Below are 27,880 nucleotides of genomic sequence, written 5' to 3'. Positions count from 1 at the left end.
ACTGTGAGATAGTCTTCTTTCAGCAGTCAGTCTTCTTCACCAATGCGTAGAAATTCCAGGTAATTTCGAGCATAGGCGATGGTTCCCGATTATCATGTAACAATTATCTGGGATTCTCGTCTCGTCTCACTTTGGACCGTGGTCTCGCCTAAGTGTTTGGAGATCGTAAAAAACTTGAACACTCTGAATGCGCTAGAAATTCCGTAGAATTCTAAGCACTCTGCGAAACCCCCACCGAATTCGTCAAACGATATCGGCTGGTGGTCCTCGATTCCCGTAGAAATCGAGGAATGGGGCAGGATCCCTCCTCAACGACCGGGCTTACGTCAGGTAGGACCCAAGGTCCCCCCCTTGGTAGCGCAGTCCCCAACGTGGGATCCTACAAAGAAATCTCTGTAGGATCCCTCCCCTTTCCCTCGTAGCCGTAAGGAGAGAGGGAATGGGGGAGGAATTGGATACTCGCTCGCCTTCCCAGTGGAACTAGCAGTTGGAGAAGAGTAGGAGCAGGCCTCTCAGAGTCTGGGAAAACGTATCGTCAGGAGAAAACGTTTTCCCAAGGAGGGTTACGAAACTCGCCCTGTAGGTAAGGGGTCTGCCGCCACTGTGAACATCGTCTGGGTGGGGCTGATCGACACCTGACAGGAGAGAGCGATACCGTCCCTCCGACTCATTCCAGTCCTCATCGAGGTCGAAACCTCTCAGGAGGACCGGAGGGGTATTTAAATACGGTGTCCGAAGACACGTAGAAACGCCGCTGTCGCAGTAGAGGAGGTGGAAGTAGCTTGTTCGACCGACCAGATCTGAGAGAGCCTTCTTATCTGGAGACTAGAGACTCTGGTTCAAGACAGAATCGGCAAGCTCTGATCGCGGCAGGCCCACCGTCGGCTTGGGTTCCCTCTCGGGCCCCAAAACGACTGAGCCGAGACGTGGCGGGGCTGCTGGTGGGAGCGACGATCCTTCCCCGAGGTCGTTGCGCTGACGAATCAGCGCCATAACCTCGACAAAAATTCCTCTGGATCTCGGAAGTCATAGCATCTTGCAGAGTAGGACCGTCAAGCCCCTCGAACAAGAGCATTCAGAGAACCTCCCCCTTAAGAAGGAGGAACTGCGATAGATCCCTCTCGGATTCCTCCTGCCACTTGCGCGTACGTCCTGGTCAGTCCGAAGATCGTACCTGGTACTTACGGCGTCGTGACGGGATCGTGCGGGGCATGCCCCTCACGATCACCCCGCTGTGCCTCGCTCTTCCTGGTGCAAACCGAGGAAGTTGCAGGCACGGGAGAGGAAAACATGACGCTCCTCTTTCGCTCGCTGGCAGAACCAGCGGGCTTGGAGGGCTCCAGGCGATCGCCACTTGCAGGCTTAGTCGAGTCGTTTCCCAGGGAAACGGCTGGACCGAGAACAGCGGCCCTGATCTCGTGTGCAGAGGAGCTGCTGCTGGTCCCCCTATCCGCCCGGTCCTTGTGGGAGCGGCGGTCAGGAGACCTGCAGAGACCACTGTCGCGGTGAGACCGGTGCGTGTCCTCGCGGCGCGTCATACCGCTGGTACCAGCCGAGGCTGGCACCAACGATCGAGAGGGGGGAACCTCTTCCCAGCCTCAGCCCGTGGCTGGTCAGACAGTCACGTCTACCAGGGTTACCAGCTGGTCGCTGCGAGAGCGGCCGCTGGCCTGGCGAGAGTCACCTGAGCGGCTGTCACCAGCTTCTGCTCCGTGCCACGGTCCTGGCGCCAAAATTTGGCTATACGCTCTCCCGCGGGAGATCGTATACTCGGAACTTCTCGCGAGCGAGAGACCGAGCCGGAACCTGGCGTAGCGGCAGCGCCGCAAACACCAGGCGAGGAAATACCGGTGGTAGTCGGTACGCCTCTGGTCCCCGTCTTCTTCTTCCTTGCGGAAGGGGAGACGGGCCCTGTTCCCGAAAGAGCAGGAGGACCGGCAGAAGAAACCCCCCGTCCCACAGGAGTGGAACGAGCCCTTAGAAGTTCCCGAAGGAGCCTTCTTAGGGGGGAAAACCCGGGTTACCAGGTGGTCGCTGCGAGAGCGGCCACTGGCCTGGCGAGATCACCTCAGCGGCTCTCACCAGCCTTCTGCTCCGTGCCGCGTCTTTGGCGCCGAGTGAACTCTGGCATGGAAACTTTGGCTGCACGGTCTCCCGAGGGAGAGCGTACACTCGGGATCTCTTGCAAACGAAAGACCGAGCCGGAACCTGGCGTAGCGGCATCGCCGCTAGCACCAGGCAAGGAAGTACCAGCGCTAACTGGTACTCCTCTGGTTCCCGTCTATCTCTTCCTTACGGAAGGGGAGACGGGCCCCGCTCCCGAAGGAGCAGGAGGACCAGCAGAAGGACCCCCTCGTCCCACCGGGGTGGGACGGGCCCTTAGAAGTTCCCGAAGGAGACTTCTTAGGGGGGGGAGGCAGTTCTTTTCTTCTTCGGCTTATGGGCCTTAGAAGTCGAAGGGGAAGAGGCAGCAGCAGACGATGAAGACGAAGATGACACCTTCCTCTTCTTCTTCCTCTTCCTCGTCAGCTCACGCAGGACAGTCGTCAGGTCCTCCATCCAGGCCGGAGCCGGGGCTATTGCCGAAGCAACACGGCCCGACTGCACCTGTCCGGAAGGACCTGGGACTGGGGAAGATACACCGTGGGCAGGACCAGCATGGACAGGCTCAGGAACGAGGAGCGACAGGTACAGCAACCAGCTCAGGAGCGCAGGAACAGCGGCAGCGGTAGACCCAGAAGGGACAGCCAAGCCAGCTGCGGGAACCACATCAGCGGCAGGTACGGCAGGCCCAGCCATCGCCTCGTAGAATCATCAGCAGCAGTGGGAACCTGGTACTGGCGGCCGGTCCAGGGGCGAGCAGCTGGAACAGCGGAAGTCTGGGCAGGCAACACGAAGAACACAGGCGGCGGCGGCATACCCCCCCTCGGTATAGCGGCGACCGGCCCTAGTAGCGGCAGACGGCGTCACCGACACAGCATGGGGAGTGTAGACCAGGCGGGGGGGAGCAGCATAAGCGGCCGTGGTAGTAGTATTGAGACCGGCCGCCCCAGACCTCGCTAGACGCTGCAGCAGCCCGTGGATGCTAGGCACGCCCTGCCGCCATGGAGGTACCATACCTGTCCAAGGTCGTCTCCCACGGATGTAGCACCTGCGGTAGCACAGATAGATTAGTAAGAGGGGTCCCCTCACGCACGGGGGGAAGACATGCCCCACCCTGAACGCAAGGAAGACCCCAAATACAAAATAGAACGAGGAAGCTGAGTGGGGGGCAGGAAAGAAGACGAAGAATTGGATACCAAGGGAGTCGCGGGAGAGCTTTCCGACGACTTCCTGGCAGACCTTCGCTTCCCCTACCCCCGCACAGCAGTGAAAAGTTAATATGAAAATGAAACAGAATACTGCACTTGCGATTCACGTTCATAGAACTTAAAAGGGGAAAGATCAATTCCCGGGGTAAGAGCGGAAACTTGATCCATAATAATATGATGCTATCATAAAAATATTATATGAAAATGAAACAGAAATCTGCACATGCGATTTCACTTTCACAGAAAATAATCGTAAGGATCATTCCCGGGTAAGAGCGAAAATTGATCCAAATTAAAATTGATGCAAATAAATAAATGAAAAGAATACTGCAATTGGGAATCCACTTTCATTGCATTCTATCATACAAAATAAGAGGCTCGTGCCGAGCGCAATCACGCTCTCTGCAACGAACGCACAGGGCAAAAATATAATGAAAAGAGTACTTACATTTCAATTACACACTTTCGCCCAAATACATGACTCGGCTCGAGCGCGCCCGCCCTCGGCACCGAGACATAATTCAAGGGTTCAATTCATGAAAAGAGAGGAAATCGCCGCATCTATGGCGATAGCTCCATGTTGGTTCATAACTAAGTAATGAAAATGAAAACAGTGTACTTACAGTTTCATTTTCGAGTCAAACAAACCATTAGTAGAAAACACAATATAAACAAAGCATACGACGATGAAGCGGGCAGAGAGCGATGACGAACACGTCCTTCACACCCGCGGCCAAAAGCAAAAGTGATTTGTTTACCTCTATTGTTAAAGGACCGATGGTTTGTATTACGTATTGGAACAATTCCCATTATCAACTTTGTGTCTAGAAATGTGATTTACTTATCTGATAAAACTGATTTTTAATAATTACATAAGAAGTTATAATCTTGAGTATAAATACGTAGCCCTGGCATAGGCATAACATTTACAATGCCTATTTCTAAAAAATGGCTAATTCAAGATATCCTCCTCCTAGACATTTAATGTAAAATTTTCTACATATGTTATGTAATAATACAACTGAAGATTCAGATATCCTAGGTAAGAAAGGTACCTTTGACATTCATCCACTGCCAGCTGATGTTCTTGTCGAGTTACTGTGCCTTTTAACTGTTCCTGAAGACCAAGACCTTTTTTTTCTTGAATCTCAAGCTCTGTTTTCAAAGAGGTTATTTCAGAGGAGAGTGCAAGATTTCTCCCTTCACTATCTTCTAACTGATTCTGAAGTTTAGAAGCTGCAATTTGAGTGAAAATAAATAACTAATATATGAAAACCCATAAAGCTTACTCAAGGTTTTCCCAAGTATATTAAGCTCTATACATCAGGAAACATTACAGCAATGTAAACTAGGCAAACAATAAATAAAAATGATTATATATAGACATATTCCATATTTTTATCATGTAATATACATTACACTCCTACAACAAAATCAAATTTTCTAAGTACAAATCCATCTCTTATAGCCCAGTTTTATGGCCCATGAAATTTCACACATCAGCCTTTTGCTAAAAAAATAAAAGCAGCAATTGGTAAGAAAAAGAGCTCTGATTATCACTGATTTGTTTGTATTGAAAGCATGTTTTTTTATTAATTAGATTACTTTCACTAAAAAACCCATCACTTATAGTAAAACCTAAGCTGTTTGGCATTGCCATCTGTCATATCATCATAGCCCACAAAAATGATGTGTGAGCCAGAAAGAAATGGTATTTACTGTTACAGGTTTCCTGGCACAACCTACTGCAAGAAAAGGTGTTGAAATACCTTGATTTGAGTTCTTAGTCCTCTCTTAAGGTTGCCACTAACATTCAGTTATATCTGTCCTGTGCAGTGGGTTCAGTTTTGCCAGTGGTATAACTGAATGTCAGTGGGTTCAGTTTTGCCTGCATAGGCTGACTGTGTAAGCATAACTGCACAGGCATAATTGAGCATTAGTGGCAGCCTTTAATAAAGACACTTTACTCTGACTGGATCCAACAGGAGATCCTTCTTGTTCTTGTCATAAGGAGTCAGCAATGGAATGGGAAAATGCACTGAATCCCAGTTCTTTATGTCCCCACACTATCAAAAAGTGCATGAAGCTTGCCAGTTCTTCTAAATGAGGGACAGGTCAGTAGGAAGACATCTCAAAATCAAAGCTATATGAGAAGAAAATTTAAAGACTTGCAATGAGCCATAGTGAGACTTCTAAGAATCAAAGAAAGGTATCATCTCAACTGTATTTTCTTCAAGCTATCCACCTCAATATGTGACACAGTCTCTTCACTCCAGTTATGACCCCACATTAATGTGACAGAATTCAGTAACCTGAGAGAAGGGTGACCTGTACCCTTTGACTGCCAGGAATGAAAGTTCCTTATGGTGTCTCAAGAAAAAAAAATTGATCTCCACTTACTTTTTTGTTCAAATGAAGATCTCAGTTACCAACTGACATACCTTCAGTCCTCATAACCACTTGATTCTTGAGATATGCCACTGTGTATATGGTGCCTGTAATCCTACTGACTGCCGTACCAGCAATCTGGGTGACAAAAGCTGTAAGACCTAATATTACCACTTTTATTTCTCAAAATGAGGACGAAGCATCTCCTGCAGATTGCACACCACTAACACTGCCCGAAACAACAGCACTCTCGGGAACACATCCGCGTTGTTCCTCCCTCGAAGGCAAAGGAAGGGCAAAGTCCTTATCCTTCCAACGCTTGATACGCCAACGTGGCGTAGAGGGGGAAGAGGGAGAGGAAGACAGCACTAGTTTCTTGTGCACACTCTTCTCAGGAGGCGGGGACGAAGCAACACGTTTCCTACCAGTCCTCCCAACCGATAAGGCAGCCAACTTCACATCCAATACAGAGTTCAACCTCTGAAGCACTGCCTGGCATATGACCTCAGACTGATGTGCCAGAGAAGGCTCCAATGACAAGGAAGGGAGATGTAGCGAACTGGGCGGCAGTGATGACGTCCCGGTTGAGAAAGGCGGATTAGAGGAGACAACTGGGAGAGACGTCATCGATGTGAGTGACGTCACAAGCGGCGGCGATGTCACGGCTTCCCCTCGGTGTGAGGGGGAAAGAGACGCCACTGGCGGAGGAATACACAAAGACGGACTCCGTGACGTCATCAACGGGGCTGACACCACAGTGTCACTCCGACTCGAAGCAGCAGCAGACACTGGCGGAGCAATACAAGATGGCCAACTGCTGCTTCCCACGAAGACGAGGCCAGGAGGGGTGCAAGCCTCCACAAAATGCGCTAGTAACCTCTCCAAGGACGGGGTACCCCCTAGCCCGGGCGTCTTCCAAATCACCGCCATTTTGGACGCCTCCGACTCTGGAAGAGAAGAGATTGATGAAAAAGCCTCACCCTTCTCGGGAACCAAATAAACTCCCAAGGAAGAAGGGGCTACATTACGAACATTAGCCTGGCAGCCTCCTGATACTTCCATCGACGAATCAATGGAAGAAAAGGAAGGAGACACAGGGACAATGCTACTATGAGGGTTGACTACTGCAGGAGACGAACATCACGGGAATAGGCGCAAAACCTTCCCAAGTAGGAAGAGTCGAAACCATCCTATGTTCTCTCTTGCAATAAATGACCTCCACTGCTCCTTAGACCATGCCTGGCATTCCATGCAAGGATTCGTAATGGTACATAAATTAGAACGACACCTACTGCAAGTGATGTGAGGGTCAGTCGCTGTCGAAGCAAAAAAACCAGAACATGGAAAACCTGGAACTCCGGGGCACATACGCTGACGCCGAGGAGCAGAAGCAGCCATAATACCAGCCAAACACACACACACTAAACAGAGACAAAACGGGCAATGAACCGGGAAAAGGCCAAGAGAAGTTAACACGACTCTCGCCCAGGCATTCAAAAGAAAGACTGATGCGCGATCATAGGTAATGGTCTTCGACCATCCTTCACCCGATCTACGCATGCGTTGCCAGATATCACAAGATTCCTTTTTTCATGTTTTTTTTTTTTTTTTTTTTTTTTTTTTTTTTTTTTTTTTTTTTTTTTTTTTTTTTTTTTTTTTTTTTTTTTTTTTTTTTTTTTTTTTTTTTTTTTTTTTTTTTTTTTTTTTTTTTTTTTTTTTTTTTTTTTTTTTTTTTTTTTTTTTTTTTTTTTTTATTTTTGTTTTTTTTTTTTAACCAGATCCAGCTAGGCGCTAGACAAATTATCCCTATTTGGTTAAGACGCCAAAGGTTTTTGTTTCGCGTTATGAACAAAACGCATGTGAAAGATTCTGTCCTCCTAAGACAAAATGCCTAGCACCTGAAGTTCAAAGAGACAGGCTGCTAATAAGTGGGCTGATGTATCCATGAAGAGAACTTCCAATGAGGAAAGGGCCAAAGAATATCTGCTTTGACATTGCAGCTGTTCTGCCACTAGTAAAGAACTATTTAGATTTATGGATTTTATACAGGGACTGTCAGACCGGGACGTAACTGTTGAGGTAGAACTAATGAGAGCAAATTTGGAATGGTACACCTTGACAAAAGCATTTGTCCATCACAAACTGACCATCTGATCCAAATGCAGATGGTAATAATTAGATTACTTTTAGATACCTCACAAGTCCTATGTCACTCTCGTGGGCCCAAGCTGCTACCAGTGCAATTGTTCTGATGAAATCCCACTGGACTGTGAAGTCTATAACAGAAAATTTCAAGCAAGTATACTCTTCCTTACCACACTAAGCAAGTGGAACAAAGTCTGTTGATGAAGCTATACTAACCTTGCATCACCTTGGGTGCCATGAACAGCTGGCTGTAAAATTCTAGAATATCTCTCTTTGCTTCTTTAAAGGCTTCTTCCTCCATCACCAACCTCATATTGTTTGACAGTACATACCTGGAACCTGTCTAAGCCCTTATATACTAAGTCAGCTGGAAAGGGAAAAGGGGGAGGGAAGCATCTCTAAAAAATGATATTTTCATGATAAAATAAAGTTTCACATATACTTACCGAACAGTTACATAGCTTATAGCTTCTTACCTACGGCAGTCGAAATTCAAATTGTTGGCGCAGCGGCGTTGCTATCTTAAGTATAGGTGATACAAGACCCGCCCACATCCGGGAACCCTGGGTACTGCTAGCCTTCTACCGTCAATTTTCGTTTAGCCGCCACGTCCATCTGTGGGGAGGTGGGTGGGCTTTGATTATGTAACTGTTCGGTAAGTATATGTGAAACTTTATTTTATCATGAAAATATCATTTTCACATAAGTGACTTTACCGAACAGTTACATAGCTGAATCCAAACTCCACCCGGAAGGAGGGTAGATGGACTACATAAAAATGACAGTAAGACCACATTAAACAGCAAATGTTGCAGTACCCTACCTTGTGAGAGAGCAGCTGCAGGAGAATACTGCCTCTGGTTTACGCTCTCATCACTCGTAGGAGACGTGGCAGTATAGGCCAGGGTCGTCCCTACTTAGTGGGATTTTTGTAACCATGGACAAGACCGTTGGTTGACAAAATATTAAAAAAACACAGATAATGCCCTTGCCCTGGGCTTCAGAAACCATGATAAAAAACAACAGACCATCACCTATACCAAAAATAATGACATACTCAAAAGTAATAAATAAGATCTGGAGGTTCTCCAAAGTACTATGAGCCTCCAGTCTGCCCACGACTCAACAACCTATAACAAGGCGAGGAGACAGTAGAGGGATAAAGAAAGTCCCCTATTGTTTGCCTTTCCCAACACCATGCCCGCTACCGACAAAGGACCCAATTTACAACAACTATCATAGGTACCTCGACATTCTTCAGTAAAATGAGGCGAAACACAGATCTCGATCTCCAAAACGTAGATTGAAGAATCAAGGAAAGCGACATATTGTGCTTGAAGCTTAAGGATGTCGCCACTGCACGTATTTCATGTGCTTTCACCTTAAGCACATTTAGAGTCTGATCTTGGACTTGAGAGTGTGACTCCAGTATCAGACTTCTCAAAAAGAACGAAATAGCGTTCTTGGAGAGGGGTTTTGCAGAATTCTTAACCGAACACCAAAGTCGGTCGGAATTACCTCTAACGGATTGTGTCCTTGACAGGTAACATTTCAGAGCTCTGACAGGACATAGTAAATATTCTTCGTCCATCTGGACCCACTATATTAGATAATCCCTTAAGTACAAAAGATTTAGGCCATGGTTAGAGGGAGATTCGTTCTTTGCTAAAAATTCGTTAACAAAAGAACAAACCGCATTACGATTTTTTGAACCCCACCTCTTTGTGGATGGCTTGTAACTCACTCACTCTTCCTGCTGTAGCCACAAAGCGAAGAGAAAAAGTGCCGCCTTCCTCGTTACATCTCTCAAACACGCTTCACGAAGTGGCTCGAATCGTGAAGACATCAGAAAGTTAAAACTACGTCCAAGTTCCAGTCCACACTATCCTTCTTGGATACTTTTACTGTATTAAAAGATTTAATTAAATCTCCAATATCCTGGTTAGAGGAGATGTCAAGCCCTCTATGCTTAAACACTGAGGACAGCATAGCTCTGTACCCTTTAATTGTCGATACCGACAAGTTCTTAACTTCTTTAAGGTAAAGCAAAAAATCAGCTATTTCTGTCACAGAGGTTTTAGAAGACGAGAAATTATGTCTTCTGCACACGTCCTAAAGACTCCCCCACTTTGATTGGTAAAGCTTGGCAGAAGATTCTTCTTCGACAGTTAGCAATAGCCTCTGCCGCTCTACGAGAAAACCCCTTAGCTCTGACGAGTTTCCGGACAGTCTGAACCCTGTCGGTGACAGAGCGACAAATTCTGATGATACCTGTCGAAGTGGGGCTGTTTGAGTAGCCGAGGATACTGAGGAAGAAGTCTGGGATGGTCTTATAACCAACTTGAGAAGGTCTGGAAACCACTCTTTCCTGGGCCAGAATGGTGCTACCAACGTCATTGACACATTTTGATGTGAGAGGAACTTGTTCAACACCTCTCTGATCATTCCAAACGGGGGAAAGGCGTAAACGTCTAGACCCGTCCAATCCTGAAGCATTGCGTCGGTCTCCCAAGCAATGAGGATCTGGAACTGGGAACAAAAGATCGGAAGTCGATTGTTCCTCGACGTGGCAAACAGATCCACTGAAGGTCCTTCCCCAAAGTTTTCCACAGTTCCTGACAAATTTTGTCTTGCAATGTCCACTCCGTGGGAAGAACTTGGTTTACTCGACTGAGTTCGTCTGCCAGTACATTTAACTTCCCCTGTACAAACCTCGGAACGAGGGAAATATCCCGATCTTGAGACCAGAGAAGGAGATCTTCTGCGACTTTGTTGAGGGAGAATGAATGGGTTCCTCCCTGATTCCTGATATAAGATAGAGCGGTGGTGTGTCGGAGTATACTGCCACTCTCTTTCCCACGACCAAAGGAGCGAATGCTTGCAGACCGAACCAAATCGCCTTCAACTCCTTCATGTTTGATGTGATTCAACCTCTCTTTCTCTGACCATAATCCTGAGATCTTTTTGGTCCCTAGGAGAGCTCCCCAACCTCTGTCCGATGCGTCGGAGTATAATTCTACGTCTGGTTCCTTAATGTCAGGGGGGAGAGACCCTCTTGCAATCTTTCCCTCGACATCCACCATCTCAAGTCGTTCTTGATCTCTTCCGACACTGGGAACGAATACGTGTCTGGTTGAGACTTCCGACACCAACTCGCTCTGAGATAAAACTGAAGAGATCTCATGTGAAGACGACCCAACTTTACAAACGTCTCTACTGATGATAACGTTCCTAGAAGACTCATCCATTCCAAGGCGGAGGAGGACTGACGATTCAGGAATTGGCTCACTTTTTTGAGGCAAGATTCTATTCTTTTCGGGGACAGAAAAACCCGAAAAGTCCTGAGAGGTCCAGAATCAGCCCCAAATAGGGGATCTTCTGGGACGGTACTAATTGAGACTTCTCCAGGTTGATGAGAATTCCCAATTGACTCACTAATGACAGTGTCTTCCGTAAACTCCTTCACGCACTGTGTCCTCGAACCCGATCTGAGAAGCCAGTCGTCCAGGTAAAATGCTGCATTTATGCCCAACATATGCAGCCATTTCCCCAATGGAGCAGAACACGAGTAAGGAAATACTTGAGGGCCGTCGAAAGGCCGAAACAAAGCGCTCTGAATTGATACGTCCTCCCTTCGAACACAAATCTCAGGAACTTCTTTGAACTCTGGTGAATCGGGACATGAAAGTAGGCGTCCTTCAAGTCCAGGGACACCATCCAATCGCCTGGGCGAAGTGCCGACATCACAGAATGATTTGTTTCCATATTGAACTTTGTCTTCAGCACAAAAAGGTTCAATGCGCTTACATCTAGCACTGGCCTCCAACCTCCCCGAGGCTTTGGGAACTACAAAGAGTCTGTTGTAGAATCCCTGAGAACTGTCGAGGACTTCCTCTATTGCTCCCTTCTTGATGAGCTGCTAAAGCCAAAGCTCTCTCTGATCCTGGAGAATATGCTGTTAAGCTGATTGGTGTACGGAGAGAGGAGGATCTAAAACAAAAGGAATCGAGTATCCTCTCGAAGAACTTGAACTACCCATTGCTCTGCACCTCTTCGACTCCATTCTTCCCAAAAAAACGATGGAGTCTTGCCCTACTTGCACGTGAAGGAACGGCTTCTCACTTGTCCAGAAGGTTTGGGGGGAGGTTTCTTTGAGGACTTGTACTGTGGACGCAAATTAGTCCTGGGTCCGTTGCCACTTAGGTTTATTCCCTCGAAAGGGATGCTTCTGAAGAGGAGAAGACTTAGCTCCTGTCGGAGTAGGCTCTTTCGTACGTCTGGAAGACTGAAGAAGGAGATCATTAGTAGATTTCTTTTCTAAATCCGATAGAATTTGTTGAATGGTTTCTTCAGGGAAAAGATGAGATTTACAGAGAGGAGCAAACATGAGAGCCGACTTCTGGTTATTAGTGACTCCTTTAGACACGAAAGAACACCACCTTTCTCTCTTCTTCATCACTCCCATTGTGAAAAGGGGCTGCTAATTCCCTGAACCATCTCTAACAGCCTTATCCGCACAGGACAGAACTCCTAACCAGTCTGTGGCAAAATCTTCTTCTAAAGAGCTGACAGTCTTCAATCTTGCGAGCTAAAGAGGCAATAGTCCAGTCCAAAAACTAAATACCTCAAATACTTTAAAAATATTCTTCACCAAATGGTCCAGCTCTGAAGAAGAAAACAAAATTTTAGCTGACGAAAAAAGCTGCTCTTCGGTTTTGTGAGTCCACTAAACCGGAGAAGTCTCCCTGGGAGGAGGCAGACACTCCCAAAGAAGGACTTCTCCAGTTGCGTAGAAGCGATACGCTTTACTCTGAAGCTTAGAAGGTGGGAAAGCAAACGAAGCCTTACCTGTTTCCCTCTTCTTAGAAAGCCACTCTGTTGACTCCTTAAGGGGCCTGCTTCGAGGACTGAGAAAGAACCAGTTTAGGTAGACACGAATACGCTGTTTTTCCTATCTTTAACGAACATTGAAGGCGGTGAAGACGGAGAAGCAGGTTCAAAGTAATCTGGATAAGTGGACAGGAAAAATTTAAGAAGACTCGAATAAGCCGACGAATCCTTGTCATCTTGATCCAAAGCTTCCTCTTCAGACTGCACGGAAGCAGAGTCGAAATCAGGCTTATGTTCTACCCCCGGTGGAGGATTTCAACAAACTCATAAGATCCTGGAAATGCTTCTTAAATGGAGCTAAGGTAGAAATCGTCTAACACTGTAGAAGTCGATGGTCTTTCAGTCGAAGAACGATTCTTTTCTAACAGGTGAAGTCTCCGTACCACGAGTCGACACAGGCGAACAACCAGTCGAAATTCCTATCGACTCACGGCGAGGGGAAAAAAGTCGAACAAAAAGACGAGCGAATACGCTTCTCTGGACAGTAATACGGAGTTGAACGAGGCGACCGAGCCGAAACTGCGACGAGACGCGCTTGGGAGAGTCGAGCGCTCGTGAATATCACAAAAGTTTAGTCCGTGAGCCATTGGCTTTTAGCCGAAAAAATGCGACTGCGGAGGAGATTCACTTAAATATCACATCCGGAGCAAAACTACACGAAGGTTGAGGACTCCAATGCCTCTTAGACTTCTTAACAGGAGTCGGTGACGAATCACCCGCAAGAATCGAATGTCTTTTTAACGGTCGAGACACCAAATCACCTCGCCTTTTTGCGCACTGGCGATTGCACTCCGAATCAGAAGACAGACGAGAATCACAAACACTAACACCTTTCACATCTTTTTGGACGACACCCGCACCCGACGGAGTCGACGGCTGACCGTGGGCAAACTCCCCCAGACTCTTCCGACCTCCGGTATGTCTTCTCCCGGTTGCGGGGGAGGCGGGACGTGACCTTCGTCTGGGAGTCGAGGGGGAACGGACAACCGCCTCCTCAGGCGCAACATTAACACTTTGCACTGGGGGGGCACTAGATTTCACTGTACTATCTACGAAAGCTTTAAAAGACATTCCTAACTTCATAACTGATTCAGCTAACACTTCGAACTTTTTATCCATCTTAGACTCAAGCAAGGCAATGGTGTTGGGTTCGGAAACATGGGCAACTTGAACAGGGATAATCAAAGGAGAAGTAGGAGGACTATTAATTGGAGAAATATTCTCTAATAAAGGAGAGGCAAGAGAAGACTTATTTGTCTCCGAAGGAACAGGAGTAGTTTCTAACCTATTCTTACTACTAGCCCTAAGAGCTGCCTTCCTCTTCCTATCTTTCTCCATTTTCTCAGCATGCGATCTAACCGCCTTCCATCCCTGTTCATCCAATTCTTTACATTCATCACACGTCACATCCATACCATTGCAATTTTGTCCTCTGCATTTAGTGCACTTAGAGTGCGGATCGTGACATAACTTAGCTAATCTTGTTTTGCAGCCAGCGCTGCAAAACCTTACAGCAGATGAACTAGAATCTGGACATAATTAGCAATAATGACGAAAAAACTGAATAGAGATAAGCTAACTGGCAAGAAAAAAAAAAAACCAAAAACTTGTACATCACCAAACAAAAACCAAAATCCAAAATGGCGACGCAGGAGACAGGTGTTACCCCGTGAGCGGCAGAAACGAAAATTGACGGTAGAAGGCTAGCAGTACCCAGGGTTCCCGGATGTGGGCGGGTCTTGTATCACCTATACTTAAGATAGCAACGCTGCTGGCGCCAACAATTTGAATTTCGACTGCCGTAGGTAAGAAGCTATAAGCTATGTAACTGTTCGGTAAGTCACTTATGTGAAATGACAAATTTTAATCCATTTTTTATTTTTCATAACTAGGAAACCTCAGTTCTTAACAATAGGATATTCTTCTAGCGCCAGCTGGGAACTGGTTAAAAACAATCAAAGATTGTAATGCAAGGAATCTGTGGCATCTGGCAACTCATGTGTATACAAGGTGGAGGCTGGTCACCGACCATGCTTGGAAACACGTGACGCACCAGTCTTTCTTCAACCACCTTGGAGTGTGGATACTCGCATTTGTGCTCCTTCTCACTTGGGAAGTCCATAACTCTTATATAATTTTTAACATCCAAGGCTCCACCCTAGTTCCTGACAGGCACTCAACAATTCTGCAGACAAGCCCTGGAAACCTTGGGTGAAGACCATCTTCACTTTCTTTGCCTACCTCCTCTCTGGAAAATGTTTCAAGCAACTTCCTCTATCATAAAAGGATGACTGTTATCTTGTAACTCAGGGAACACAGGGGATAGCTTAAAAAGATCACCTTACCAGGATCCTGGGTATCCTTCAGTCCTACCTACCTGCTGCTAGAATAAGGATAGTTCGGGGAGCTCTTGCAACAGGGTTTGCTATTCTGGGACCCAAGAATAAGAATCAATCTAAGTTATTCAAGTTACTGAGTACAACTTGACTATCAATTCCTTAAACAAGTCATGAGGGAACAGAAAAGAATCCATCAAAACTCCAAGATGAAGATCAGTCAAATCCAATGCAGCATTAAGTTAGACACTTCCTTAACTGGTTTATCATCCTCCTCACCACAACATTGGCCAGGAAATACAAAATCATCTAAAGGAACAGAAGCATGCTCCACTGAAATCAACAATCCTTGGATTTCTCTGCATCATCCATCAAGAGTGTACCATTTCTGCCAATTCACCATGACAAGGAATTCGCAAAAAAAGTGTTCCATCAAGTCCATCTCCATAGCTGAAAAGGAGAAAGGACATGAAAATGACAATTTGTCGAAAATTGCATTTTTCCTAACTATACAAACCTGAGGTCCTTTAACAATAGGAAGTAGCTAGCGGCAGCTGGAACGGTCGTAAGCTTCGAACAGGGGAGAACGGTAGTTAACTGCTTGTCCGATCGTCGCGCGCCGCGCGACTGGGAGGTAAAACAAATCACTTTTGCTTTTGGCCCATGCAAAATACGCAGAGTGAGGTGGCATGAGGAGGGACTATATGTAAAGGACCTCAGGTTTGTATGTTAGGAAAAATGCAATTTTCGACAAATTGTCATTTGTTCCGATACGTAATACAAACCCTCGGTCTTTAACAATAGGAAGACTCCCAATTTCTTGGTGGGAGGAATCTGAGTTCTTTTGATGAACAGACTGGTGTTCGTCCATCCCTGGAATGCCTCCCTGGCGTAAGAGCGAGGGAGGGATCCAAGCCTCTGTCCGATTGATCGGGTGTGCACCCGCAGGATCAATGGTCAGACCTCTGCCGAGTACTAAGAGAGAGGCAAGCGTACTCTTCGTACCAGCAAGCAAGAACTTGTTCCTGTTTGCAAGAGGCAACATAACAGTATGGGTTGTCTCAAGCTGGCATCCACTTCCTCCCCCTTGTTGGAGGAAGTGGTGGATATACGCTCCTATCCCTAGTGAAAGGGATAGGATGGGGCTCTGTTAAGTAGCTCACCTGCATCTTGTCCTTATCCAGCAGGGTGACGACCGTGTCCCTCTAACCACAGGTAGAGGGGAAGAAAAAGATGGGAAGAGAGGAGCCAGTCACACTCTCATTCACCATCCATTCTTACGGTCACACCAGGACTCGATGCTGTTCAGCCTGCGAGGGGTCTGGGTTCGCTACACAACGTGTTGAGCAGCCACCACGGGTCCCAAGGAAAAAGATCCAGGACCTGTGGGCAATATACCCGAAGGTAGAAGGAAGGGCAATAGTGGTCTGGTTGGACCAGACCCCTGCCTTCAGTACCTGCGCCAAGGAGAAGTTCTTGCGGACAAGGCAGAACACTCCTTCGCATCGAGGCGGTGAAGTCCATTAGGGAGGGGATTGTGAACGACTCGAACCAATCGTCAGGGACCGAAGGGTTCTGAGTCTTCGCTACGAAGTTCTGGTACGAAATCGCCAGCGTCACGGATCCCCATCCCCTGATGCTTGACTTCGCAGGAGAAGTCATGCAGTTCCTCAGAGGAAAAGAAGGAAATAGTCGTATGACCTATCCCTCTTCTTCTTACTTCGGTGATGTTTCCAGTAACCCATAACTGGTCTGTCCGTTAGCAACGAAGTCTCTTCGCATCCTCCTATCCCCATGCAGCGAAGTTCTCGGTAGTGGATAAGGACACCGACACTCCATGGGTGTCAATGGTATGGGTACTGTGACAAGCTATTAAAACGAAGTAATGATTGCTCTGTAACAACCGAACTAAGTCAACAGCGTAGTTCGTAACTGACTCGGCCGCTCTGACAGCTGCCGACTGACTGCGTTCGGTAGGAGGCAAGTTGTCAAAGCATCCGAGTAAGTCACGTGACCTTCGCCTTTAAAGGGTTTATGCCGAGAGACCAAACAAATCAAAAATGTATTTGTTTGTCACCAATGCGGACAGCGAGGTGATGATTCTCTTAAGGCATGTGCCCAACAGGCGAAAGTCAATTGCCTTCTAGAGACCGAGGTCCCTGAAGGTAAAACATCTCATGGTTGTTGAATCTCAGCTAAGGAGAAACAACACTATGTACCGTTGAAGACGAAGGTAGATATTGAATGCAACCTACGTCTTCACAGACGAATCGAGAGAAGGATTCTCAAGATTCATAACCTGTGCTTACAAATGACTGAAAACGCTAACCGCTATTTCATTGCTGTCCGGTGAGAAGTCGTAGTTTGCAATGAAAGCGGGGCGTTCTTCAGTAATGAAAACACAGGGGAAAGCCGCCTGAAGAACTGCTTCTCATGGGCTGAACATTTGGAAGTAGAGCTGTCAGGTCGGAGAGTTGGCAATGTCTTCTGACACATCTCGTAATTCGGGTTGAACAATGAACAATTGTATACCTACGAATACGAGATATTTTGAAGACAAACTCAGATGTCTGCAAAATCATTCGCATTATCGCAGTGCGATGCAGCGGGAGACTTGTACAGACTTCTGTTACCGTGCGGTAAACAGAAAGATGAAAGAGTCCAAGAGATATCTCTGTTGAAAATTCTCGCAATGTCGAAGGCGATGGAATCTAGCGTCACAGCAGTAGATGGGTCCTTCATTATTGCGAGAATCCCCGTTAATCAGAGACCTAAGTTCCATGATGTTGGGCAGAGATACGGTTCGGTAGTCAATCAAAGCAGGGCAGAGAGAGACATACATGACCGTGCATATCGGAGGCCCAGCTGATACTGAGCTGCTATCAGGCAGTTCAATACGCAGTAGTTGAGCCTGAGCTCTCGCTGACTCGTTCATCCTTGAGTTTTGCCAGGTAAATCCCATTATTCGCCACGAAGGAATGCGTTCGGCTAGAACTACCGAGCATAAAAGATATGCTCGAGCAATTATATTTAGGCGAAACGAATTTCGGTAAATATAACAGTTGAAATGGTGTTGTCGTGACAAAACCATAAGTATATAAAATTGAAACTGAAAACTCCTGGGAGGTTGCAGGCAACCCCGAGTTGCAGTTCAATTAGAATACTCTTATAAGTCGCAATCCCGTGAGTTTCACTAGGATATGCGCCTACCCCTCGGACAATTCAACTGCTTATTTGATAGAATCATGTCGCGAGGTTAATATACGTAGTATATTTGTAGGATTCTGAACAACGATCTCCATCCTAAATTCTTTCCTTCAAGAAAACAAAATAAGGATTGGAGATCGACCACCTTCGATCTATCAAAGAGAGTGAAGGAGAAGTCTTCCTCGAAGGAAAGCTTCAATGGTGAACAGAATACTAAGACGATAGTTCAAGCCAAACTGGATATTCCCGTCCGATCTTCTCTAGTCAGGTTGGTCGCCTACTGTGAGATAGTTTCTTCAGCAGCCAGTCTTTTCTTCCCAATGCTAGAATTCCAGGAATTCGAGCATAGGCGAGGTTCCCGATTATCGTGTAATTCGGTGGGGATTCTCGTCTCGCTCACTTTGGACCGTGGTCTCGCGTAAGTGTTTGGAGATCGTAAAACTCGAACACTGAATGCGTTAGAAATTCCGTAGAATTCTAAGCAGTCTGCGAAAACCCCCACCGAATTCGCCAAACGATATCGGCTGGTGGTCCTCTCGATTCCCGTAGAAATCGAGAATGGGGCAAGATTCCTCCTCAACGACCGTGGCTTACGTCAGGTAGGACCCGAAGGTCCCCCGGTAGCGCAGTCCCGAACGTGGGATCCTACAGAGAAATCTCGTAGGATCCCTCCCCTTTCCCCTCGTAACCGTAAGGAGAGAGGGAATGGGGGAGGAATGGATACTCGCTCGCCTTCCCAGTGGAACTAGCAGTTGGAGAAGAGTAGGAACAGCCATCGCCTTGCGGCGATGGCCTCTCGAGTCTGGGAAAACGTATCGTCAGGAGAAAAAGTTTTCCCGCGGAGGGTTATGAACTCTCACTGTAGGTAAGGGTCTGCCGCCAACTAGTTGAAACGTCGTTCTGGGTGGGGCTGATCGACACCATGACAGGAGAGAGCCCGATACCGTCCTCGACTCATTCCAGTCCTCGTCGAGGTCGAAACCTCTCAGGAGGACCGAAGGAGTATTCAAATACGGTGTCCGAAGACACGTAGAAAACGCCGCTGTCGCAGTAGAGGAGGTGGAAGTAGCTTGATCGACCGGCCAGAACTGAGAGAGCCTTCTTGTCCGGAGACGAGAGACTCTGGTTTCGAGACAGAGTCGGCAAGTTCCGATCGCGGCAGACCCACCGTCGGTTGGGTTCCCTCTCGGGTGGGCCCCAAAACGACTCGAGCAGAGACGTGGGCTCTGCTGGTGTGGGAGCGGCAATCCTTCCGCAAGGTCATTATGCTGACGAATCAGCTTAATGACTTCTGCAAATTCCTCTGTATCTCGGGAGTAACCGTGTCTTGCGGAGTCAGGACCGTCCAGTCCCTCCAACAAGAACAGAATCCCGAGAATACTTCCTCCTTCAGAAGGAGGACAGCGGCAGACCCCAACCCCACGGTCGCCTCCAGCTACTTGCGCGTATGTCCTGGTCGGTCCTGGAACCGTGCCTGGTCATACGGCGTCATAGCTGGGTCACGAGCTGGCGCACCTCTCGTGATCGCTCCTCGGTACCTCGCTCCTCCCGGTATAGCCCGAGGAGGTTGAAGGTACGGGAGAGGCAGACCTGACGCTCCCCCCTCGCTCGCTGGCAGGACCAGCGTGCGTGGAGGGCTGCTGCTGATCGTCAACCCGGCGGTGACGGTCGAGCAGCAGGCCTAGCCTTACCGCTCGCCTGGGCGATTGGCTCGGCTGAGAACGTCGAGACCGATCTCTAGCGTCAGGCGAGCTGCCGCTGGTCACCGTCTCGCCCGGTACCCATCGGGAGCGGCGGACGGGTGACCTGCTAGGCTCTCTGTCGCGTCGAGACCGGCCAGCGTCCTCTCGGCGCGTCGAGTCGCTGGTACCAGCCGAGGCTGGTACCGGCGGCCGCGGGGACTCCTTCCTCGCCTCAACCCGTGGCTGATCAGCGACCGTCACGTCAGCCCGAGCAGCCAGTTGATCGCTGCGAGAGCGTCCACTGGCCCCTGGCGAGAGTCGTGTGCACGACTCTCGCCAGTCTTCTGCTCCGCGCCGCTGTCTTGACGGCGAGCGAGCTCGGGCGTCAAAAACTTTGGCTGGACGGTCTTCTTTTGAAGAGCGTCCACTCGGTGCTTCTCGCGAACGAGAGCGGCCGAGACGGAACCTGGTTTAGCGGCAGAACCGCTAGCACCAGGTGAGGACGCACCAGCCGAGGCTGGTGCACCTCTGGTCCCCGTCGACTTCTTCTTTGCAGAAGAAGCGACGGGCCCCGTTCCCGAAGGAACAGGAGGACCAGCAGAAGAGCTCCCCAGCTCGCCTGAGCGAGCCGGGCCCTTAGAAGATCCCGAAGGAGTCTTCTTAGGGGGGGAGGAGGCAACCTTCTTCTTCTTCGGCTGTTTGGCCTTAGAAGTCGAAGGGGAAGGAGAGCAGCAGAGACGAAGACGACGACGACACCTTCTTCTCTTCCTCTTCTTCTTCGCCAGGCTCCGCAGGACAGACGTCAGGTCTTCCATCCAGGAGGGAGCCGGGGCAGTTGCCGAAGCAACAGGGCCCGACTGCACCTGTCCGGAAAGACCTGAGACTGTGACAGCATCACCAACAGCAGGAACAACAGGAACAGGTCCAGGAACAGCAGGAACATCTGAAAGTGAATGAGCAGCAGGCACCTGATCTGAAAGGGAATGAGCGGCTGGGACAGCAACAGGTACGGCAGGTACCACAGGAGAGCCAGGCGTCCTGTCGGCAGCTACCGTCATCCTCGGCACTGGCGGCAGGTCCAGGGGGGTACTCTTTGGGCAGCGGAAGTCCGGGGTCGGCAATACAAAGAACCCAGGTGGCGGTGGCACCGTCCTCTTTGGCACGGCAGGAATTGGTTCTGGATTGCAAGCCGTGGGGGTGTTACCGACATGACATGTGGTGTGTACACCAGGTGCGGTGGCATCTCATATGCTGGTGTCGAGATTGTGGGTTGTTTGTAGTGGTTACCGTACCCATGAGTGAACCACTGCCGACCCCGCCAACCGCTGAATCAACCCCTGTATGCTCGGCACTCCCTGCAGTCCCAGCGACTCCCACACCTGTCCCAGGTCGTCCTTCGCTGATGGCACACGCTTGGAAGCAACAGTCGGGTTAGTTAGAGGGGCTTCCTCGCGGCCTGTGGGGAGAAGAACCCCACCCAGAGCGGACGGAAGACCCCGAGTACAACTTGGACGTCCGGGTAGCGGGCGCCCCTCCTCCACACTCGACGGATCGAGAGAGGAGAAGGACTCCGCTACCCCCCCGCAGGGGAAGGCGCGAAACGTGGGGGCTGGCCGGGGGCGGAGGAAAGAGGACGAAGTCCGTTACCAAAGGAGTCACTGGACTTTCCGATGACTTCTTGTGCCCTCGTACAGCATCCACTGCGCCTCTGACCAATGCATACACGTTACAACAGGGCTCGTTTGCGGGAGCACTCTCGCCCCCGACAACGAGTACAAACCTCGTGAGGATCTACATCTACATCCCAAGGTCGTCTCCCACGGATGTAGCACCTGCGGTAACATAGATAGATTAGTAAGAGGGGTTCCCTCACGCACGGGGGGAAGACATGCCCCCCAAACCCCCGAACGCAAGGAAGAACCCCCACAATCAAAATACAATGAAGAAGCTGAGGCGGGGGGCAGGAAGGAAGACGAAGAATCGGCTACCAAGGGAGTCGCGGGAGAGCTTTCCGACGACTTCCTGCAGACCTTCGCTTCCCCTACCCCGCACAGCAGTGAAAAGTAATATGAAAATGAAACAGAATACTGCCCTTGCGATTCACTTCATAGAACTTAAAGGAGAAAAGATAAATTCCCGGGTAAGAACGAAACTTGATCCAATAATATGATGCTATCATAAAAATATATATGGAAAGAAAATGAAACAGAATACTGCACTTGCGATTTCATTTCACATAAAAAAATCGTAAGGATCAATTCCCTTCCCGGGTAAGAACGAAAATTGATCCAATTTAAATTTCATGCAATAAATAAAATGAAAATGAAAAGAATATTGCAATTGCGAATCCACTTTCATTGCATTCTATTATACAAAATTAAAAGGCTCGTGACCGAGCGCCAAACAATCACACTCTCGGTTAACGAACGCACAGGGCAAAAATATAATGAAAAGAGTACTTACATTTTTCAATTACACACTTTCGCCCAAATACATGGACTCGGCGCGAGCGCGCCGCCTCGGCACCGAGACATAATTCAAGGGTTCAATTCATGAAAAGAGAGGAAATCGCCGCATCTACGGCGATAACTCCATGTTGGTTCATAATTAAGTAATGAAAATGAAAACAGTGTACTTACAGTTTCATTTTCAAGTCAAACAAACCATTAGTAGACACTTCCTTAACTGGTTAATCTTCCTCCTCACCACAACATTGGCCAGGAAATACAAAATCATCTGAAGGAACAGAAGCATGCTCCACTGAAATCAACAGTCTTTGGATTTCTCAGCATCATCCATCAAGAGTGTACCATTTCTGCCAATTCACCATGACAAGGAATTCGCAAAAAAAGTGTTCCATCAAGTCCATCTCCAGAGCTGAAAAGGAGAAAGGACATGAAAAAGGTGGTTACCTAGACAAAAACCTGGAATACAATATCTCAAAATTCTGGGACTGGAAAGGCGGAAAGTTGGGGAAGACAATGGGCTTGCTGGATTCCTGGCCTACCACCTTTTCCTTTACATCCACAGGGGGAGAAGATAGGCAATTTCTCTACACCCTACTTGGTGTAATGTGACATCACCGAGTGTTCCAGGGAGAAGACCTGTTGGTCAAAGGAGGAAAAGTAAGCTGAGGAGGCATTTAGGTCACTAAATTTAAGGTAAAAGAGAAAAGAAAAATTGTGTGAAAAGGATTTTGAACAGCTAACAATCTCACTTTATCTGCTTACAAGTAGTCTAGTATGCTCCTGGTCAGTATAGATAGCACCCATAAGGTCCTAGTTCTTCTGGACCCACCTGAATGCATACGTAAGCACTGGCAAAGCCACTGCTACTAAAGTGATCCTCTAATTTTCTGTTCAAATGCAAGGTCCTCATGCTTCCAGGACTCTGCAACTCTGCAACATAAAATACTGCTTTTTGAATCTACTGCAAGAGACGCAGTGTTTCATGTACTTGAGAGTGAGTCATCACTGGAAGTATAAAAAGATCCAGATGAGCATGACATCATTATGGCCCTGAGCTATACACCGTTGCTTATACTATCACCAGAACTAGAACCTTGGAAGATGGCAAACATCTATGTCTGGCAGGCTTCAGCAATGTCTTGCCTTGGCCTTGCAAGACAAAAAGTCAGGAGTAACCTTTCTTTGAAGAGACACTGAAGTCTGCCTTTCATCTGTTTGCCTACAATGTCAGCAACTACTCTAGTACTGGGCATTGTGTATACAGATGAAGCTCTGGAAGACAGTACAATAAGGGAAGGCTGAGTGTCCAGGAGCTCATCAGCAACATTCCTTCACTGTTGCTGTGTCTAGTGTCTGCAAGGGGGAAATTCCCAAAGGTGGAAAGCCACTTTTGAAAGCTCTGGGTCTGCTAGTGCTCCCTATTACAGAATTGTCAACTAGTTCCTGCAAACCTTACAAGTAAATTTGGGAATATTCTTGAACCTGATAAGAACTATGACCATAACAAATGAAGTTCCCTGTCACAAATAGACAAAAAATATGTCAATTTAAAATGCCCAAAGTGTACCAAAGTGTATAAGACAACATTTAGATAAGACAAGGTAAAAGTTATGGCAAATTTTTATGAATTTATCTCATATCTGTAGTATAAGACAACGGCTAAATTACAAAACCATCTGTGCATATTTTAGCCTTTGTTTACCTTATATATACTTGTGTATCAAGTGACCTTTGAAGACCTAATTTTGAAGCAAATTTTAAGGGGGTTGCATCATACACAAGATATAAAATAGTGTATGTAATATTCACATATCGTAATACAAAATACAAAGATAACAAATATACATCTTGTCCATGAATCTTTAAAAAGTTATGCTTTACTTGACTGTATCCAATAATATTGTATGCACAGTATTCTCATGTTACTATTGTTTTATAAAATACAAACAGCAATCATGTGCCATCTGTATTGTTCACAATTTCGTGAATGCAGACAAAGATACCATTTGGGAATTTTTGTTTAGGCATCAATTTCCGTTTGAAGATAATCATGGGGGAAGTTTTGTCCCATCTGCCATACACATTGAAACAGTTAAAAGAGTTCTTTCATGCCCTGTAGTTTTGATTAAAATATTTTTCTCTCCAATTTTATTTACGGTCGAGTTTGACGGCACAACAAAGTTTAGAGAGTTTCATCCATGTTACTGATGCCCGATAATTTAGCCATTAGAAGCTTGAACATTGTTTTCTCAGCTTCAACTACATTTTGCAGCTTAATTTAGTACCAATGTATTTCCTTACCAATCTTTTCTCCAAAGTGAATAAGGGTATTCAGTACTGTAATGTAAAAATATATCGGTTCTATTCTAATTAATGCCATTTGTAACATAAATATGGTAATTATTTACTATAACATAAATATGGTAATTATTTACTATAACATAAATATGGTAATTATTTATTATCGTATGATGGTTGAAATGCAAGTAAAACAGCTGTTTTTTGTTCGGTTGCTTATAGTTGTACACATTTATGCAATGAGTAAAGAATTACTAACGATATTTTTATCATCCTCTTTTACTTCTTTAACATATTTAACTAGGAGATGGGATAAAGAGATGGAGGCAAAGAGGTTAGTCTAATGTATAATAATTATCGTACATAATTATTGTTGACATGACTGAACTGTTCTAAACAGTTTTATGTAATCCAAAAAAGTGTTATTTCACCAAAATGATAACGCATTTTTAATAGAAAACAAACAATACATTATCTCAAGTTATTACTACGGTAATTACACAATCATAAAAATTTCTGAAAATTACCGAATGATGCTTCTGTGAGCGCAATCATAACTCGTTTACATTTTTTCAGCTAAGCTCGCATACATAAAAACTGATTTCATTGATATGGAATTATTTCTCAAATATGCCAATAATAAATAAGGTAAAAATAATCTTACTATCAGTTTATACCATAATGTAAATCTTATCATGCATGGCAGTGGTTATCGCATCGAGGTCGAGGTTAGCCTACCTATAAACATCACTTAGAATTCAAGGTTTAATTTTTAAACTACATAGTGTATAAGATGACCCTCAATTTTTAGGGGTGAATCTTAGGATTTAAAGGTCATCTTATAAGCAGAAATACTTATACGGTAAATACACATACTATAGTACTCAGTTTACAAAGAAAGCAATGATCATAAATAGGTGACAAGAATACAAAATTGCAAAATCAGTATATACAATAAATTCCAAATGCATATCAAAGCAAACAAAACACAACAGTGCTCAAGATAAAAGAATGCTTAAACTAGTAATATACAATGAACTAAAGAGAGGACAAACACAGGTTAGGTATATCTTAGTTTAACCAGACCACTGAGCTGATTAACAGTTCTCCTAGGGCTGGCCCGAAGGATTAGATATTCTTATATGGCTAGGAACCAATTAGTCACCTAGCAACGGGACCTACAGCTTATTGTGGGATCCGAACCACATTATATCAGGAAATGAATTTCCATCACCAGAAGTAAATGCCTCTGATTCCGCATTACTTATGGTAATTAACACATCTGAATGTGTTAATTACCATAAGTAATTAACACATCTGAATGTGTTAATTACTTATGGTAATTAACACATTCAGATGTGTTAATTATGGTAATTAACACATCTGAAGCTGCTTGCTAAGATCTAGGGAATATAAGGAATGTGGTGGGGCTAAGATAAGTAAGACCTTACTCATAACAAAGGTAGGTAAGACATTACTCAGACATGGGTATGTAAGGCCTTACTCATACAATACAACACCAAAGACTCAGCAGGAATCCTGGCTGCGCAAAATAACTTACTGATACTGCAACAATACCAAAATAGTATGCGTATACAGAATTGTGCTACAAAGTGAATAACAGATTCCTCTGCAATTACCCCAAAATAGGGTATTGAAAACCTTCAGCTAGTGAAAATGAAAAGCATCAAATCTACAAATCAGTCACTAAAAGGGAAAGAAGGAAGGCATGAAAATGATAAGGAATGGGTGAACAATGAATTTACAATGCAATCCTTGCAAAATACAAGAAAAGTCTAGGGCTTTCAATGATTTGTTAATAGCTCACCAACCACAGCATCATTAACAGCTAGCCAAGCATAGTAAGGGGAGGCAGTTAATTACAGGGGACTCGGATATCCAATGGTATGTGTACACTGCCACTTTTCTCTTTTGTTAAACAAATGACCTTGTAAGAGATTTTGTAGGCTACAAAATTTGGCTTTAAGTGATGAGTTTGTGGTGAAACAAATATCTACACATAATTTCTCACAAATAAATACTATGTCAAATTATCTTGATAACATGACATTTTCAGAGAAAAGGCTGTGAAATTATGAAGAAAATTCAAATACAGTAACTATGATTTAGATAATCAAACACTAACAGGATATTTCCCGATAAATTGTTTTTGCAAGTGTTGGTGAAAGACTGACACATCATAAATTAAATTTGTTAACATAAAGGTTCACAATTGGCATAACTGAAAATTATACTGTATTTTCCAACTCACACAGCTCAACGCATATTAACAGATGTTCTGTTCAAACAATACCTTCAGCATTCAGTTCTGAGATCTCCTGCCGATTCTGTTGACGCATATTTTGTAATTCTTGTAGCAATATCTCTCTTTCCTCGAGTAACAATCGTGCATCAGATGCAACAATTTCAGCCTCTTCAGATCCAAATGGAACCTATAAAATAATATTTTTTTTTAAACATTACAACACTGATTTTGAAGGTCATATTTTGCTATTTACAGCAGAAAGACCAAACTTAATGTACATTCAACTACTAAGTAATTATTGGTGAATAAAATTATCGCTAACAGAAAGCACACCCTCTAAAACTCATAAAAATAATTCACTCTTACAGTATTTCTGTATAAAATGGTGGGCATCTATGAAGCATTATTTCTAAAATTCTTTATATGATTTTTGAAGATTCAAGTCAATAACCTTAAAGGAACTAAGCCTAACACTATTGAATCTTTTTGGCCCTTTCTTCCTGGACTGTCCCAACCTGCTCCCAGCTCCTTCTGCTCATTCCCCTTTGGCTCAATCATATGGATGTACACATGTGAGTATGTGACCGGTATAAGCTCTCCAACAGTGGTAACCTTGGTGCATTGTACCAACTCTCCCCTGGTGAGAAAATTTAGGAGTGGTTGGTCATCATCTACCCCTGCATCATCAGCTGCTCCTAGTAAGTTTATATTGTTGGAATACCTATAAATGTGGCTTGGAGTACCTATAAGTGTGGCTATCTCTTGGTATTCTGGAAAACTTGTTTGTTGCTTTTCTGGACCACTTAGCAGCTGCTCCTTCTAAGAAGAGCAATCTGGCTGAATCTTGAACACAGGCAAAGTTCCAACAATGACAACTGTTCCTACCTCA

The 27,880-nt window shown here is 45.9% G+C and overlaps 1 protein-coding gene across 2 annotated transcripts in view; it reads right to left on the bottom strand.

The window, feature by feature from the left end:
• The window catches only part of LOC135225708 (centrosomal protein of 89 kDa-like), a 67,068-nt gene that overhangs the window by 14,329 nt on the left and 24,859 nt on the right, over nt 1-27,880 (bottom strand). For both annotated transcript variants that reach the window (XM_064265072.1, XM_064265073.1), the window contains exons 7-8: nt 27,040-27,178; nt 4,367-4,547 (exon numbers count right to left, since the gene is read on the bottom strand). In XM_064265072.1, coding sequence (XP_064121142.1) covers nt 4,367-4,547; nt 27,040-27,178 — 320 coding nt within the window. The remainder of the gene's footprint in view (nt 1-4,366; nt 4,548-27,039; nt 27,179-27,880) is intronic.

This window comes from Macrobrachium nipponense, chromosome 13, assembly GCF_015104395.2.
Source record: "Macrobrachium nipponense isolate FS-2020 chromosome 13, ASM1510439v2, whole genome shotgun sequence".
Taxonomy (NCBI): Eukaryota; Metazoa; Arthropoda; class Malacostraca; order Decapoda; family Palaemonidae; genus Macrobrachium; species Macrobrachium nipponense.
The sequence above is the reverse complement of the archived record's forward strand: the minus strand, read 5'-3'. Positions and strand labels throughout refer to the sequence as shown.